Here is a 19,601-nt window from a genome sequence, read left to right as displayed (position 1 = left end):
CATGATTGAGCTATTCTGGGTCTCTTGAGATTCCATATGGATGTTATGATTGGCTTTTCCATTTCTGTGGGGGAAAAAAGATGGACTCCATTGGAATTTCAAAATGAATTCTATTTAATCTGAAGATGGCTGGGAGGAACATTGCCATCTTAACAATATTTGGCTCCCACTCCATGAACACAGGATGTCTTTCCACTATTTAGGTTTTCTTTAATTTCTTCAATATGTAAGAGGAAGTGACATTTAGGTTGACTAAATTGTGCAGTGAGAAGGGAATGGAGTGACTTCTAATGGCATCTGGGCTAAGGATTTAGGCATCTGACATAGTATCTATGTGGGAAACAAGGGTAGAGACTGCAAGAGGACGCATTGTTGAATTTAGTTTAGATGTATTGAGACTTAGTGCCTGTGAGATATTTAACTCACAGGGTTAACAATTCTCTTTCAAAACACCCTTACTTCAGCAAGAATGGATGTTTTGGATTAAACATGACATTTCAAAGTTGAGAGCTCTTTTTCAGATTTCTTTGTTATCAAAGAAAAAATATGTATTGTGCATTTTATTGCATTAGGTGATCTCAACCTTATCAATAGGTTAATATATATTTATATCATGTGACATGAATCTGATTTAAAATAATGAATGTCTATAAATATACTTATAAGAAAAAATATTTTCTTTGAGTTTAACATAGAATACAGTTGAGGTTTCCCTACCTTTGGATAATATTGGCCCCTTTATACTTACCAAATAATTTTCCTTTTAAATATTCGGTAATTAATGGCACAAGTCAAGTACAGTATACTTTTAATCAAGTATGGAAATATTTGCTTACATACTTCATTCTTATTTATCTCATGCCCTTTTCCCGACATACTGCCCTCCACATACAACATGTAAAGTATGTGTGACAGGTGACACTCAGCTCCTTGTCAGGTCATCTAGGAGGTGGACAGATTGAAATTAATGTTGTAATGACATAGTGCTCAGGTCATTGCATCACTAGCAAAGGTTAATTTTGCATATTTATTAATACATTATTTAAATTAGCACCAACAACTTTTTTAACCAACAACTCTTTGTGTATTATTGTCTAAAATGTTTATAAAAGGACATCATATTTTAAATTATTCAATTTTTAAACCAATCTGTAATGAGAGTCTTAAATTAGGTGAATAAACCTCAAGGTTTTTAAATATCAAACTAAAGTAAATATGTAGTATGGCCTTATGGTAAAATATCACGGTGTTAATGATTAAACAAGACCTACACCAGGGACCTATCCTTCATTACTGTAGTCATACTGAATAGTGACTGTATACAATGAGAAACTGTCTACATCCTATGAATACTATTAATGACAGATTTTTAAAAGTAAATGGCAAGAATACAAACAGCTAATGTTAGTAAAATGCATTAGTGTTCAGACTCTTAATTCAAAATCAATGGACAGAAAAAGGAAGAGATTTAGGCAATTTTAGTGGAAATGAGGAAAGATCACTGGACTTACTCTATATAACAAACACCTACCACAGGAAAAAAATAAAAAATAAATAAAATGGCAATTAAGTTGATTGCAGTACTTTAATGTTTTAAAGAAAACTTATTAAAAATACAGATTTTAAAAAAATCTTACATTCTTGACAGATATAGCATCACCTGCCTTTCTAAAAATAGTATGGTAAACACAATTGCAGAAATGTATGTTAATCAGTGGTACAATATTATGGTTTTAAAAATCCTGACACCCTCCTACTATCTGCTGCTTTGAAGTCAGATTATGGCCTGGAATTTACATCAGGCTGGGTCCAAAGTGGCATATTGGGACCCAGGCCAGGATCAATAAACTGTGCCTATTTTGGCAGAACTTCTCCAGCCAAGAAAGGATAAATAACAAAGAAAAAAAACCCGTGCAATTATATGAGAGACCAAGAAAGGAAAGAAAATCAGTTTTGTAAAGAACACTTTTCCTTCTTTTTACAAGCTTCTTTATTTACTCCGGATAGTTAACATAACAGTATTCAATAGTGAAGTAAGTGGATTTTACACTCACTATTACTGTATGGGTAGAAAGAGCCACATGCATTTTTGTTTTATAAGTCATCTCTGATCACTGTAATATGGCACATGAGAACAGAAATTCAGAGGCACAAAGTTAATATATACATTTAACATTGTCAAGGATTCAAAAGATAAATGCAATCATATAGCAAAAAAATCAGATTGACATTTTGACCTTTCCCAAGGATGTGAAGAATCTTTTCGCATATCAGAAATCTCTATAGCAAAGATTCCTATGAGAGAGAAGAAAATTTGTGCAGATTAACATTTTTAATTCCACGATTTCACCATCTATAAAATTAAACTCTAACATTACTTTGGCAATACTTATGATTTTTCTCCCAGCTTCTGTGAAGAAAAACAGATACAACGTATTTTTTTGCTCAGTGTTTATAAACTGTAATACATCCATATCTTGGAATCATATCTATATTAAAAAGGAAATCAACTATCATTAAATACAACTTGAATGGATCTCATGGGCATTGTGTTAAATAAAAAAGTAAATCTCAAAAAGTTACATAGTGTTTGTGATTCTATTTATATAACATTCTCAAAATGACAATTATAGAGGTGAAGAAAAAATTAATATTTTCTTGGGGGACTGTATGTGTGTGCTTTGACTAACTATAAAGTGGTATCATGAGAGAGTGAGTGCCTTGGTGCTGATGGAACAATTAGGTGTCTTGATTGTGGTGGTGAAATATGGGTTGTGTATAAAAAAACGCACACTATAAATACACATAAAATGAAAACATGGAAAAACAAGTGGAAACTGAATATGAGTTAAAATTAACTGTATTTTACCAATGTTAATTTCCTGGTTTATAAGATATTACCTTGTAAGTTGGGCAAAGGATATGGGGAACTCCCTTTTTAACTATTTTTTATAACTCCAGATAAGTCTATAATTCTTTCCAAGTAAAAAAAAATAAAACAAAACTGGTAGATCCCTACAGTAGAATACTTTTCAGTGGGTAAAAGGAATATTCAACAAGATCTGATGCATACAACAACTTGAAAAAATCTGAAATATATTATGTTGGGTTAAATTTAGCCACTAGAGGCTACATATGATGATTCCATTTTTATGTCATCTGGAAAAGGCAAAACTATAGGGACAAGAAACAGACCAGGTACACTCTTAAAAAGCCAACACACAAAATCTTGTTCACAGCTACACACCCTGAGCACCGAGAGAGGGAGGGTAAAGCAGACTAGAGTCCCATGAGGACAGACTGGGGTTTGTGGCTCTGGGGAGAGAGCTGAAGAGACAGCCACCAGGATCTCTGTGCTGAGTCCCTTTTCCACACTGTAGACGCCATCCTTCCTCAGGGGAGGATTCCTCTCCCTATGGCATCAGCCTGGGTGAATACAACAGCCCTATCCTCTGGATTTCCGGCTGAGGAGCATCTTTCTGGGCCAGGGTGCAGATGTATGAGCTGACTCAGGTACTGAGTTGTGTGGCTTTGTGGCGGGTCCATTCCCCCCACTTTCCCATGAAACTGACCAGTGCCTCCTCTCACAGCAGAAACATTAGCCCCACTCTCTAGGCTCCAGGTGATCCTACCCCCATGACTCCAGGCAGCTCCGTCCTGCCGAGGAGGTCTGGGCAGGATCTAGGACAGACTGTGTTGTGTCGCACTAGGACAGGGTCATTTTTTTCCCTTGCATGCCAAACTGGTGCAGAGACCTTCCTTTAACAGCCAAATCTTGGTGTGTTTGGGCCTGATAAAATCTACTATCCTCATCCTGATGACTCCCTGAGACACCACCCCACCACAAAAGTCTATGGGCACTTGGCAGGGAATATCTAGGTTTAGTATAACCTGGGACATTTGCCGAGCGGCCTCAGTCCCAGCATTGGCATGAGTTTTGACCTACATCAATATGGTGAGCACCACTCATCCCCACCTATAGGCTCTTTTAGTGACTGAACCTAACAGGCAGCTGGCAGGTGAAGGCTGGTAGAGATGGATCTCTGGGCCCTTTATGCCATTTGCTGACCTGCCCCCGGGCTCAGCAATGGTGGAAGCCAGACATGGTGCACATACTGATCCATCTCACACACACCAAGGCCCAGCAGAGTTAGCCACAAACTGGATTGCTTTGTAGCTCTAAAAAGGTTGCCCAAGGCAGGTCACAGGCAGTGTCTGACATTGACCAGGGTACCTCCCAAAAGGCACCAGAATAGACATATCCAGTGGACAACTTCAGATAACATCAAAGCAGGATACAATTAGCTTAACAAGTAGCATAACCAAAGGCAGATCTCAGTAGGCATCAGATCCTGCTGGTTCACATGGTCAGCACCTGCACAGCAGCTTGTACACTGTGGTCAAGATGAATAGTCATAGTCAGCAAACTTGAAGATAAAACACACACACAAATAGGACTATAGCAAACTCAACACTAAATTATGACAAAAGAGCTCACATAACATACACAAGAGATATTACTGGAGTACCCGGCTCAGGTGATCAAGGAGACTGTGCCATTAAGTTCCACAGGACACCATCCTACCAAGATTGGGAGACATAGCAAATCTACCTAATACACAGAAACAAACACAAAGAGGCAGACAAAAATGGGGAGATAAAAATACAAACTAAATGAAAGAACAAGAGAAATGTCCAGAAAAAGAGCTAAATTAAATGGAAACAAGCATTGTACCAGATGAAGAGTTCAAAAAAATGGTTATAAGGATGTTCATGGAACTTAGTGATAACTTAAATAAGAGATAGCAAGCATTAAAACAACAACAACAACAAAACATAGAAACCATAAAAAAGAACCAGTTGCAAAAGAACAATTTGATATCTGAAATTAAAAATACACTGGAAAGAATAAACCATAGATTGGATAAAGCTGAAAAGCAAATCAGCAATTTAGAAGACAAGGTAGCAGAATATACTCAATTAAAGGAGCAAAAACATTTTTTGATATAAGGACAGTTTAAGAAATATTTGGAACAACATGCAGCTTATCAACATTCGCAATATACAGAGAAGAGCAAAAGCAGTTTCAAAAACCTATTTGAAGAAAAAATGGCTGAAAATTTTCCTAAGCTGATGAAAAAAAAATACATACAAGTCCAAGATGCATAGAAAGTCCCACACAAAGTGAACCCATAGAGGCCCACACCAAGACACATAATAATTAAAATAGCAAAGTTTAAAGACAAAGAAATAATCTGAAAACCAGCAAGAGAAAGACAGTTAGTTACCTACAAGGGAACTGCTATAAGACTGTCAGCTCATTTCTCAACAAAAATTTCAGGCCACGAGGCATTGGCATGAAATATTCACTGTAATGAAAAGCAAGGACCTATACCCAAGACTACTTTACCCAACAAGGCTGTAATTTAAAATTGATGTAGAAATAACGAGCTTCCCAAACAAGAAAAAGCTAACGTAGTTCATTACCACTATACTAGTATTATAATAAACTAGACGCCCGGTGCACAAAATTCGTGCACTTGGGGGGAGGAGGGTCCCTGAGCCCAACCTGCATCCTCTCACAGTCTGAGACCTCTCAGGGGATGTCTGATTGACAGCTTAGGCCTACTCCCTGGGGGGAATGGGCCTAAGCCGTCAGTCGGACATCCTTAGTGTTGCCACAGAGGCAGGAGAGGCTCCTGACACCACTGCTGTGCTTGACAGCCGTGAGCCCAGCTTCTGGTGCTCACCACCAGTTGAGCATCTGCCCCCTGGTGGTCAGTGCACGTCATAGCGACTGGTCGTTCTGCCATTCGGTCAACTTGCATATTAGCCTTTTATTATATAGGATGTTAAAGGATCTTCATGAAGAAGAAGCAGAAGGAGCAGAAGAAGGAGGAGAAGAGGCACATAATAATAAAGAATAAAATCATAATAAATTTGTACCTTACAATAATCACTTCAGATGAAAATGGCTTAAATGCTTCAATCAAAAGACATTGGGTGGCTGAAGAAATAAAAAAAAAAATCCATATATATGCTGTCTACAAGATACCTCATAATGAAAGGTACACAGAAAGCAAAAGTAAAAGAATGAACAAAGATTTGTCATGCAAATAAAAAAGGGGGAAAAACTTGGAGAGGCAATACTTATAGCTGACAAAATAGACTTTAAAACAAAGGCTCTAATAAGAGACAAAGGAGGACAATATAATGGGAAAGAGGATATAACCGTGTAAACACTTATGAACCCAACATAGAAAAAAATCTTGAGGGACATAAAGGGAGCGATCGACAATAATATGGTCATAGTAGGGGATTTTAATACCCTAATTACATCAAGAGATACATCTTCCAGACAAAAAATCAACATGGAAACAGTGACCTTCAATGACATAATAGATGGAATAGGTTTCATTGATATCATCAGAGCATTTCACCATAAAGCAGAAGAATATACATTCTTATCAAGGGCACATGGAACATTTTCTAGGAGAGACCAAACAAGTCTCAAAACAAGTCTCAATAAATTTAAGAAGATTAAAATCATATCAAGAAAATTCTCTGACTATAATGGATGAAACTAGAAATCAATCACCAACTGCCCCCCCGCCCCCCCCTCCCCTGCCCAAATCTGAATAGCACACAAAGACACAGAGGCTAAATAACGAATGGGTTAAAATGAAATCAAGGATGATTTCTTAAGATACCTTGAAATAAAAGAAAATGAAAATCAACAACCCAAAATCTATGGGACATAGCAAAAGCAGTCTTAAGAGGAAATTGCACATTACAAGCCTATCTCAAGAAATAAGAAACATCTCTAATAATCTAACTTTACACTTAAATAAACTTGAAAAAGAACAACAAACAAAGCTTAAAGTAAGTAAAAAGAAAGGAATAAAGATCAAAATAGAAATTTTAAAAATAGAGTCATAAAAAGGAACCCAAAAGATCAATGAAACTAAGAGCTGCTTCTTTGAAATAATAAGCAATATTGACAAATCTTTAACCAGACTCATCAAGAAAAAAAGAGAGAGTACCCAAATAAATAAATTCAGAAATGAAAGAGGAGAATTAACAACTGACACCAAAGAAATATAAAAAAAGTGTAAGAAAACATAGACAACTATATGCCAACAAATTGGGCAATCTGGATGAAGTGGATCTATTCCTAAAAACATACAATCTTCAAAAACTGAATCAGGAAGAATCAGAAAATCAGAATTGACTGGTTATACTTGATGCAACTGCAGCAGTGATAAAGAATTTTTAAAAAAACAACCTCCCATCAAATAGAAGTTTTGAACAGGAGGGCTTCATAGGTGAATTTTACAAAACATTCAAAAAAGAATTAATACCTATACCTCATAAACTATTCTAAGAAATTCAAGAGGAGGGAAGACTCACCAGCTCATTTTACGAGGCCAGCATTATCCTAATTCCAAAACTAGATAAAGGTATTACAAAAGAAGAAAATTAAAGGCCAATATTCCTGGTGAACATAAATGCTAAAATCCTCAACAAAATAGCAAACCAGATCCAGTAATATATTAAAAATTAAAATACATTAAAAATACCATACACCATGGCCAAGTGGGATTTATTCCAGGGATACAAGGTTGGTACTATATCCACATCAATAAACGTGATACACAACATTTTTAAAAATGGATAAAAATCACATGATCATACCAATACATGCAGAAAAAGCATTTGATAAAATCTAGTACCCATTTATGATAAAACCTCTTAGCAAAGTAGGAATAGAGGGATCATACCTCATAATAAAGGCCACATATGACAATCCCACAGCCAGCATTATGCAATGGGCAAAAACTAAAAGCATTTCCCTAAAGGTCAAGATAGAGATGTCTGCTTTCACCACTCTCGTTCAACATGGTATTAGAAGTCTTAGCAACAGCAATCAAACAAGAAAAAAATAAAAGGCATTCAAATTGGAAATTAAAACTACCACTCTTTATTGGTGACATAGTACGGTACATAGAGAACCCTTAAGATTCCACCAAAACACTACTAGAACTGATAAAGGAATTCAGTAAAATAGCAGGATACAAAATAAGTATCCAGAAATCAGTTGCATTTTATACACCAATAATGAACTACCAGAAAGAGAAACTAAAAAAAAAAACAAACAAACAAACAAACAAAAATACACACACACACACACACAAATCCCATTTACTATTTCATCAAAAAATATGTATGTACTAATAAATTTAACCAAGGATGTAAAAGACACGACAATGGAAAATTAAAAGCAACTGAAGAAGATACAAATAAATGGAAGCATATACCATGTTCATGGATAGTAAAAATTAATATCATTAAAATGTCTATACTACCCAAAGTAAACTATGCAATTCCTACCAAGATGCCAATGGCATATTGCACAAATCTAGAACAAATATTCCAAAAATGAACATGAAACTGCAAAAAATCCCACATAGCATCATAAATCTTGAGAAAGAGAACAAAGTTGAAGGAATAATGCTACCCAATATCTAACTATACTACAAGGACATGGTACTAGAAACAGCATGATCCTGGCATAAAAGCAGAATAGAGAACCCAAGGTAAAGCCTGCCTTTATGGTCAATTAATCTTTGACAAAGGAGGCAAGAACATACAATGGGGTAGAGACAGTCTATTTAATAGTGTTCAAAAATTGAACAGATATATGCAATAAAAATGAAACTAGACCACCTTCTTACACCATGCACAAGACTAAATTCAAAATGGAATAAAGACTTAAATGTAAGACTCGAAATCATAAAAATCCTAGAAGAAAACATAAGCAGTAAAATCTTGGACATGTCTCAAGCAAAGAATAAATAAATGGGACTACATCAAACTAAAAAGTTTTTACACAGCAAATGAAACAATCAACAAAGTGAAAAGCCAACCCACTAAGTGGGAGAATATATTCACCAATGATACCGCTGATAAGGGATTAACATCCAAAATTTATAAGGAATGCAGACAACTCAACACCTTAAAAAAACAAACAAACAATCCAATTTAAAAATGGGCAAAACATCTTACTAGAAACTTCTTCAGAGGACATACAGATGGCCAATAGACATATAAAAAGATGCTCTGTGTCACTAATCATCAGAGAAATGAAAATTAAAAGCACAATGAAATATCACCTCAAACCTTCATAAAGGCTCTCATCAATAAATCAATAAACAAATGGGACTACATCAAAATAGTAGTTCATGCACAGCAAAGAAACCATCAACAAAACAAGAAAACCCACTGCATGGGAGAACATATTTGCCAGTGTTATCACCGATAAGGGTTTAATCTCTAAATTTACAGGGAACTCATATAACTTAACAAAAGAGAGATAAACAACCCAATCAAAAAATGGAAATGGACCTAAATAGATATTTTTCAAAAGAAGACAGAAGGAAGGCCAAGAGACATGTGAAAACATGCTAAAGTCAGTTATCATCTTAGAGATGCCAATCAAAATGACAATGAGGTACCATCTTACACCTGTAAGAATGGCTATCATCAACAAATCAACAAATGACAGGTGCTGGTAAGGATGTGCAGAAAAGAGAACTCTTGTGCACTGTTGGTGGGATACCCATCAGCAGATGTTTGGATTAAAAAGCTCTGGTACATTTACACAATGGAATACTACTCTGTGGTAAAAAAATAAAGAAGGAATTCTTACCATTTGCAAAATCATGGATGGACCTGGAGAGCATTATGCTAAGAGAAATAAGCCAACAAGAGAAAGATAAATATCACATGATGTTACTCATTTATGGAATATAATGAACAACATAAATTGATGAACAAAAACAGATCCAGAGACAGAGAAGCATCAATCAGACCATCAAACCTCAGAGGGAAGGCAAGGGAGGGTGGGGGTAAGGAGGAGGATCAACCAAAGGACTTGTATGCATGCATATAAGCCTAAACAATGGACACTGACAACAGGGGGGTGAGGGCATGAGTGGGGGTGGGGGAAATAAGGACAAATATGTAATACCTTAATCAATAAAGAAATTAAAAAAAAGAAACCATCAACAAAATAAAAGGAGCCCACTGTATGGGAGAACATATTTTCCAATAATACATCTCATAAGGGCTTAAATTCCAAAATATATAAAGAACTTATATAACTCAAAACCAGGAAGACAACAACTCAATTAAAAAATGGGTGGTGTGGCTCAGAATTGAGCGTGAACCTATGAAACAGGAGGTCACAGTTCAATTCCCGGTTAGGGCACATGTTCTGGGTTGTGGGCTCAACCACTTATGGGGGGTGTGCAGGAGGCAGCTGACCACGATTTTCTCTAATAATTGATGTTTCTATTTCCCTTTCCTTCTCCCTTCCTTCCTAAAATCAATAAAAACTTTTTTTTTAATGGGCAAAGGGAGGATTCCTACATGGTGGCTGGCAGGACTGGAGTGGGGGAGAGTGTGAGTGAGTGAGTAAGTGAGTGAATGAGTGAGAGGGTAAGTGTGTGGATGTGCATGGGTATGTGTGTGTGTGTGTGAGGGATAATCCAATTGTGCCGGAGTCTCAGGGTGGGCTCTCCTGGCCAAAAAGTCCTTGCTACTGCCACAGTCACTCCCCTAGTGTGGCTCTGGCTTGGAAACCATGCCATCTTGAAGGGTTTATCAGGTTCTCCTGGGGAGGAGGCCTTACAAGACACACTTAGATCAGGTGAATCTAACTGATATTTACAGAACATTTCATCCCAACGCAATAGAATATACATTCTTCTCAAGCACACAAGGAACATTCTCAAAGACAGACCACATGTGAGGGCACAAAACAAGTCTATACAAATTAAAGAAAATTGATATAATATCAAGCATCCTCTTGAAAAACAATGGCAAGAAGTTAGAAATCAACTACAATAAAGAAACTCAAAAACACTCAATACATGGAGGCTAAATAGCATATTATTTAACAATGAATGGGTTACCAATGAGATCAAGCAAGAAATTACAAACTCCCTGGAAACAAATGAAAATAAACACACAACCACCCAAAACCTATGGGACATGGCAAAAGAAGTCCTGAGAGGGAAGTGCATAGCATGTATTTCCATAGCATTTATTTCAGGACTAGCTCAAGAAATAAGAAAAAGCACTAATAAACTATCTAACTCTACAACTAAATGAATTAGAAACATAGCAGCAAGAAAAGCCCAGAAGAAGTAGAAGGAAGGAAATAGTAAAGATCAGAGTGGAAATAAATGAGAGAGAGAGAGAGAAAAAAATAACAATACAACAATATAAAAGATCAATGAAACTAAGAGCTGGTTCTTTGAAAAAATAAACAAGACTGATGAATCCCTAGCCAGACTCATCAAGAAACAAAGAGAGAGGAACCAAATAAATAAAATCAGAAATTAAAGAGGTGATATAACATCAGACACCACAGAAATAGAAAGAATTGTAAGCAAATACTATGAATAACTTTATGCCAACAAACTGGACAACCTAGGCAAAATGGACAAATTCCTAGGAACCTATAATCTTCCAAAACTCAATGAGGTACAATCAGAAAACCTGAGTAGGCCAATAACAACTGATAAAATTGAAGCAGTAATTTAAAAACTCCCAGCAAACAAAAATCCTGGACTGGATGTATTTATAGGAGAATTTTACCAAACATTCGAAGAAGAACTAACATCTATCCTCCTCAATTTATTCCAAAAAAATTCAACAGGAAGGAATACTTCCAAGCTCTTTTTACAAAGCCAGCATTATCCTAATTCTAAAACCAGATAAAGACACTACAAAGAAAGAAAATTACAGGCCAATATCCCTGATGATATTGGACATACAATGGAGTAAAGACAGTCTCTTCAACAAATGGTGTTGGGAAAACTGGACAGACACATGCAAAAAGATGAAACTAGACTACCTTTATCTGAGAGGAGGATGAGAAGAAGGAGTAGGAGGAGGAGGAAGAGGGGGAGGAAGAAGAAGAAGAGAAAGAAAAAGAAGAGGAAGAAGAGAACAAAATAAGAATAAAATGTCAACATACATGGCTATCAACAATTGAATCTAAAAATCAAACGCAAAATAAAGTGGAATCAGAGGCACAGGAGCATGGAGCAGACTGGTAATCTCAGAGGGAAGCAGGGGCAGAGTGGGAAGAGATTTACTAAAGATCTGGACACAGATAGTAGTGTGGTGAAGGCCTGGGGTGGGGCTGGAACTGGGTGGAGGGAGGTAATGGGGGTAAAAAAGGGGACATCTGGAATATTCTCAACAATAAAGATTAAACACACACACACATACACACACACACACACACACACACACACACAACACCCCAAGTGATGAAAAACAAGGACCTACAACCAATATTACTCTAGCCAGCAAAGCTATCATTTAGAATTGAAGGTCAGATAAAGAGCGTCACAGACAACAAAAAGCTAAAGGATTTCATCACAACCAAACCAGTATTACATGAAATGTTGAAGGGTATTCTTTAAGAAGAGGAAGAAGAATAAAAAAGAAAAAAAAATATGAACAATAAAATGGCAACAAATACATATCTAACAATTGAATCTAAAAATCAAAATAGACAAGGAATCTAATGAACAAAATAAACTGATAAATAATAAAATAGAATCAGAGGCATGGAAACGTGGAACAGACTGATGAATCTCACAGGGAAGAGGAGAGGAGTGATGGGAAAAGATTAACCAAAGAATTTATATTCATGGACACAGACAATGGGGTGGTGAAGGCCTGGGGTGAGGGGGGAAGAGAAAGAGGGTAGAGGGGGGCAATGGGGGAATAAAGAGGGACATCTGTAATACTTTCAACAATACAGATTTAAAATTAAAAAATAGTCACTTTTCCAAATAGGATATGGCCAATAGACATATAAAAAAATTCTCAATGTCAATATTCATCAGGTATGCAAATTAAAACTATAATGAGATATTATCTCACACCTATCAGATTGATTACCATCAATAAATCAACAAACAACAAGTGCTGGTGAGGATGTGGAGAAAAGGGAACCCTAGTGCACTGTTGGTGGGAATACAGTATGGTGTAGCCACTGTGATATTTTATTCCTTTTTTTTTTTTTTTCAGAAAGTGGAGGAGAGGGAGAGGGAGAACAAAGACAGAAACATCGATATGACAGAGACACATCTATTGGTTGCCTTCTGCATGTGGGGGCTGAGGATCAAGCCTGCAACCAAGATATGTGCCCTTGACTGAAAATCAAACCTGCCAGCCTTCTATCTCTGGGCCAATGCTCTAACCATTGAGCAACCAGCCAGGGCCAGATCCTGAACTTTTAAAAAATGTTGGTCTGCTTATTGTAGTAACATAGGTGAGAAATTTTGAAACATTTTTTATGCATTCTGGGATTAAAGAAAGGAGTAACTATGCTGATATGGAGTAAATGTGCTAATGAGCCAGCGTACCCACTGTAGAAGAAAGGACTTACAAATACAGAATGGAAGAAGGCAAGGTGAGGATGGTTTGGAACTTGAATTATTGTTTTTTTCGAAAAACGTGGGTATGGAGAGAGAGGAAGCATGTGCAAGAGTGTGAATGTGTGAGACAGCACATGTATTGTCTCAAACACATAAAAAGCAAATTTGGGGATCAAATTTTAACGATAGAGAATATGGGTAAATGGTATACAGATGTCCATTGTGTTATTTTATTTTTATTACTGCTTGTAAATTTAAAATTATTTCCAAATAAAAATATTATTATAAATTTGTGACATATAGAAATGTATCTAAAATCTTGCCTCTAATATTATTACTTTCATAAAGCATTCACATTTAGGGTGGTATAAAAATAAACCAATATTTTATTAATCAAAGTTAAATTATTTAATTAATTTATCAATTAAAATTAATACAAATTGATGTAAAAATAACAATAACATCAGATTTAAAATATATAATTATGTAATCATTACTAAATGATTACATAATTATATATGTAAAATAGACATGTTTCACTTTAGAATATTTATACAAAACTAATAGTCAAAATACTTTCTTTTTATGTGAACATAAGTAATCATGTTTCAATAGCATTATTCTTGACAGACTGTTACTGAGTTTCCTTACATCCTCAAATAGTCACTGTATATATTGCTATATGGTCCCCAGAGAATGGACCCTAAACCACTCACTCTTCTAGAGATCGATCCAGGCCTCGGTCAGGAGATCGGTGGTGAGCACGTTCTGGTGAATGACATTTTGTATTTGGCTTTAGTGTAGAACTCAAATAATAAGCATTACTTGAGTAGTTCTGGCGGCGAAGTTCTTGCACAGCCCTATCCCTAAAGCAAAATGTTTAAAATAGAATTTCTTAAACTTTATATCCAGTGGCATTATTAATCCAGTGGCAAAACTGAAGTTCAATTCACACTTTAAAACCTAGCCATCATGGGATAACCAGAATCTGTTGTTATCTAAGAAAGAATGCTCCCAGCCTAAATACTGGATAGAGACCAACTTACCTTTCAAAGCGCTCGGTCCCTAGCTGTCTTTTGGTAATGTCTAAATCAGCTTCCAGTTGTGTGACGACATTCCTGAACTGGGCCACATCTCTACTCTGGATGGCCCTGTGTAAAAGAATGTAAGGGAGAGAGTTGATTAGACTTTTCAACGTCTAGAACTTCTGAACCATGTTGGCAATGTTCTCAGCTGGATCCAAGCCAAACTGTGATCTTTATGGACGAATATGCCAATTTTAGGTGTAGTAAATGTACAAGGTAGCCTATTTGAAAAGCTTAAGGTGTGCCAATCACACTCAGTTAGTTAAACTTTGTCTGTGTCAGTTTATTTGTGCTTACATGGAGTAATATTATCTATTATCAATCTCTATTACCTATTTACTGCACATCTATATATATAAAAGTCTAAGCGACTGGCCGACCAGCCGACCTTCCGACTGGCTAACCAGTGGCTATGACGCGCACTGACAACCAGGGGGTAGATGCTCAAAGCAGGAGCTGTTGAGTGCAGTGACTTGGCAGCTGCGGTTCTTGGGTGATACACCTGGAACCATAGAGGAGGGAGCCCGATTCTGGGGTGCATCACCTGTGACTCGCCCTCTCACAATCTAAGACCCCTCAGGGGATGTCAGAGAGCTGGTTTCAGCCCAATCCTCACAGGCCACGCCGGCGGACCCCACCAGTGCATGAATCTGGGCACTGGACCTCTAGCCCATTGGCTCCCTACTTCAGGTCTGGCTCCCCACTGGGCCTCTAGCCCATTGCAGAGGTCATGGGTCTGACCCTTACAGTAACTTTTTGACTCAACTAGCTAAATGATGAGATATGCAGGGCTTACTAGCTGTGGCCCCGATGTCTGGTGCCCACACTGGCCCATGTGCTTAATATCAATTTCCAGTGGAGGCAGTGAATTTTCCCACTACCATTCTCAGCTGGGAAACTGGCTGCGGCTTCCCTCCTTCTAGGCAGACAGTAGCACCAGCAGGCAACCTCCGAGGAGGGAAGGAGGCAAAGTAGCAGCTCAGTTGGGAAGAAGGAGGTTCCTACCCCCACAGGACTCCACCTGGGCGGAAGGGCCAGGGCAGGAGCCTGACATTGAGCAGGGTCCTGCCCTAGGCTGACTAGATTCCAGGCTAAGTAAATCCTGTTAGCTAAATAATTGCATTTTACAGCTAAATGCCCACAAGTTGTCAGTTACCACCAAACTTAGAGTAAAGTGAGAAGAAAGAAGCGAGACAGATACAGAGAGAAAGTGGCATAATATTGGGAGAAGAGAGGAGGGAATCTGATTCTGGGGTGTGTCACCTGAGAACTGCCCTCTCGCAATCCGGGACCCATGGGGGATGTCAGAGAGTCGGTTTTGGCCTGATCCTCACAGGCCAGGTCGAGGAACCCCACCAGGGTACGAATCTGTGCACTGGGCAATCTAGTTATTTTTATAGAAGTACTTTAAAGGATTGTACTCTCGCCGAAACCGATTTGGCTCAGTGGATAGAGCGTCAGCCTGCGGACTGAAGGGTCCCAGGTTTGATCCCACGCACTCTCTCCTCCATTTAACGGGACCTCCTTTAGGGCTAAGCCATGCCACAAACACCCATAACACGGCGCCCTGTCATCAGGAAGATAACGACGGAGACGAATGCTGCTTGGACGGAGCACTCCTCTCTCTGCTTGTTCCCAGGACAGCACTCTAGAGCACACAGGCTGATTGTGTTTACCAGGGTAAGGGAAGTACTGATCAGCCAGTCTAAAACAGAAGGTAGTCTTTAAGGTTACATTCTTAAGAGATTTCCACCTCTGGCTTGAGAAAGTGACCTGGCAGAACCGGTTAAAGGTAGCACAACAGCCCAGCGGCAGTGACTAAGGACTCAGTGACAGCTGCCATAACCTGGGAAACAATTTCTGAAGGAACTGGCTTTGGCTTTACAGGTCGGGCTCAGTCAGGGGCTCCTGTGAGTGGCTGATTCCTGAGACCATGATTCCTGTCCCTCCCCAGACCCCATGCTCAGACAGGAGGGCAGAGTTGAGGCTGGATGAAAAAGTGTTATAGAGGAGACAGGTAAGAACAGAGCCTGGGGGTCCCCATGCCTGTTTTTGGTGAGAGGTGACCAAGTTTAGAACATTCACTCTCCAGGCAGGCATTTCCACCCACCCTTCCAGCAGAGTCATGGAAGAAGCTGCTAATGGTGCTGGGATGCTGAAAGAAGCAGCCACAATCATGCTCTAAGGGAAGTCTTCAGTATTCTGTGAATGCAGGAGTCCTTGCAGGTACCCAGTATGTACAATTATAGGTACACAAGCAAATACAGTGTGACAAATGGAAAGATTAGGGAGCAACACCAGGTGGGCTCATATATAGAAAAATTCTTCTGGTTTCAGAAGTGTATATTTTTCTAATCTGGTTATAATATTTCCTAAAGACAATATTTTAGATCAGACATCTTATTATACCCAAAGTTCTATTGGAAACAACCAACACAATGGTTAAACTTAAAATTAAATCAATTTAGCTAAACATATAATAGAAACTAGCACTAAATTTTTGGCAAATCACAATATTTCTGGTGCACAGTTTAATTAATGGCTAATTATGGATGCTTAAATTATATAAATTCCAGCTTTAAAATTCTACTAACCAATAAAGTATCAAAAAATTTAAGAGATATGACTTTGTTATTATACTGCTAACAAACTCACATTTTATTTTCTGCCAAACACAGGTGTTCTTTAAGCAGCTGAATTTCAGATTCTTTTTCTTGAAGCGCTATCTGAGACTGATATTCTTTGTCCCGATTGGCCACCAGCAAAGCTTCTAGATTCTGCATGGAGATTCTCTCATTTGTCATCTGACTTCTGAGGAGTTCTATTTCAGAACGAGCAGAATCTAACTCATTCTCCATCTGTACAATAATAGGAAGATATCTATACTTATTCCCATTCATCACTTAACTGATAGATTATCAAAGACATAAAATTTCTGTATTATGTAATAAGAACCCCCTTTAATTTCTTTCTTTTTCAAAATCCTCAACTGATATTTTTTTATTGACTTTAGAGAGACAAATGTGAGAAAATGAGAGAGAGATAAACTTTGATGTGAGAGTGAAACATTGATCAGTTGCCTCCCATTTGCGCCCCCACAGGGAACGAACCTGCAACCTAGGTATGTGCCCTGACTAGGAATCAAACCCACAACCTTTTGGTATATGACGCTCCAACCACCCGATCCACCTGGCCAGGGCCCTTTTAATTTCTTGAATAGAAATATTGTCCTCCTCCTTACCAAATACACATATACACACAGAGTTTCATTTCTTCCAACTTTTTGATCATATCAGAAAATTCATTAAGTAATGAGTTATTTACCTCAAACTGCAAACAATTTCCAATTCCAGCTTCGATATTTATTTATATATTTCTGCATGACTGACATGGTGATACCTGTGACTACCGCATTTACTCTGTTAGGTGAGTTACAAACATCTAACTACATTATGGAGTGTCATTGCACTCCATTGTTAAGGAAGACAAGGACTCATTACACATGCCCTCCCTTGCATAAACCCTTGGAAAGTTTCATTTTTTTGAAGGTTATCTTGAACCTGAAATACACTGTGTAAGCCAAATGTTTCTCCAAAAGAAAGAAAAGCAGACATTACTATTTAGTAAAAAAAGTATTCCTAAAATTATCTCATAATACACATTATAATAAATTAAATTTAAAAAGTTAAATGTGGCCCTAGCCAGTTTTGTTCAGTGGATAGAGTGTCGGCCTGTGGACTGAAGGGTCCCAGGTTTGATTCCAATCAAGCACACATGCCTGGATTGCAGGCTCAATCCCTAGTACAGGGTGTGCAGGAGGCAGCCAATCAATGATTCTCTCTTATCACTGATGTTTTAATCTCTCTCTCCATCTCCCTTCCTCTCTCTGAAATCAATAAAAATATATTTAAAAAATTTAAAAGATGAGATTAAAGCAGGAGGGGGAGGCAGCTGGGGGAAAAACTTCCTGAACTATATAAAATTAAAAAGTGATGTCTGACCAAACAAAAACATATTGATAGTCTATATAAAGCTTAAAATTTACAGGAAAACAACAGGAAGAAAGTAAACTCAGTAAATAAAATAAAGAGTTAATATCTTACTAATATAAGAAACTCATGCAAATTGAGAAATGTGAACAGAAACATAAAATATATCTGATTAATTATTAAACATAAGGAAAAATAACTTTATGAATAATCAAAGAAATATAAATTAAAACAAAATGCTATTTCTAGTTTCTTAACCTTGACAGTGGCGACCTTTTGGGTTGAATGAGTAAGTGGCGAAGGGAGCTGCCTATGCCTCACAGTGTGCTTACAGCACCCCGGACCTCTACTAGAGGCCAGTGGCATCCCCCACCCTAGCAGTAACAACCACAAGTGTCTCCAGACATTGCTGGATGTCCAGGGGGAGCAAAATCTCTGATCCAGTTTAACAAATTAGTAAATTTCTTAGTGTGTGTTGATTAACTTTAAAATGGGCAATAGTAATTTCATACACCCTGCAGGAATACAAAATGGAGCATCACTATTTTTGGCAACAGCTTTATTGAAATATAATTCACATACCATATATAACTCAGGCATTTAAAAGGTACAATTCAATTTTTTTAGTATATTAAAAGAATTGTGCAACCATACCATAACTAGAGGCCCGGTGCACAAAAATTTGTGCACTTGGGGGGTGGAGGGCAGTCCCTCAGCCCAGCCTGTTCCCTCTTGTAGTCTGGGATCCCTCGGGGGATGACCACCTGCTGGTTTAGGCCTGCTCCCTGGGGGATTGGGCCTAAGCTAGCAATCAGACATCCCTTTGGCAGCCTGGCAGCCCTCGGGGAAGGTCCACTTGCTAGCGGGGAACAGGCCTAAGCTGCAGTCAGACATCCTTAGTGCTGCTGAGGAGGCGAGTGTGGCTCCCACCACCACCACTGTACGGGTAGCCATCAGCCTGGCTTGTGGGTGGGCAGAGCTCCCTCTGTGGGAGCACAATGAAAACCAGGGGACAGATCCTGCATTGAGCATCTGCCCCCTGGCAGTCAGTGGGGAGCACAGTG

At 38.0% G+C, this 19,601-nt stretch overlaps 1 protein-coding gene across 1 annotated transcript in view; it reads right to left on the bottom strand.

Annotated features, from left to right (window-relative positions):
- Positions 1-1,982: 1,982 nt before the first annotated feature.
- Positions 1,983-19,601, bottom strand: part of LOC102751617 (testis-specific gene 10 protein) — a 115,735-nt gene continuing 98,116 nt past the window's right edge. The window contains exons 16-19 of the mRNA XM_006764747.2: positions 17,204-17,406; positions 14,510-14,614; positions 14,180-14,329; positions 1,983-2,295 (exon numbers count right to left, since the gene is read on the bottom strand). Of these exons, the coding sequence (XP_006764810.1) occupies positions 2,271-2,295; positions 14,180-14,329; positions 14,510-14,614; positions 17,204-17,406 (483 nt within the window). The 3' untranslated portion in view covers positions 1,983-2,270. The remainder of the gene's footprint in view (positions 2,296-14,179; positions 14,330-14,509; positions 14,615-17,203; positions 17,407-19,601) is intronic.

This window comes from Myotis davidii, unplaced genomic scaffold (assembly GCF_000327345.1).
Source record: "Myotis davidii unplaced genomic scaffold, ASM32734v1 scaffold2601, whole genome shotgun sequence".
Taxonomy (NCBI): Eukaryota; Metazoa; Chordata; class Mammalia; order Chiroptera; family Vespertilionidae; genus Myotis; species Myotis davidii.
The sequence above is the reverse complement of the archived record's forward strand: the minus strand, read 5'-3'. Positions and strand labels throughout refer to the sequence as shown.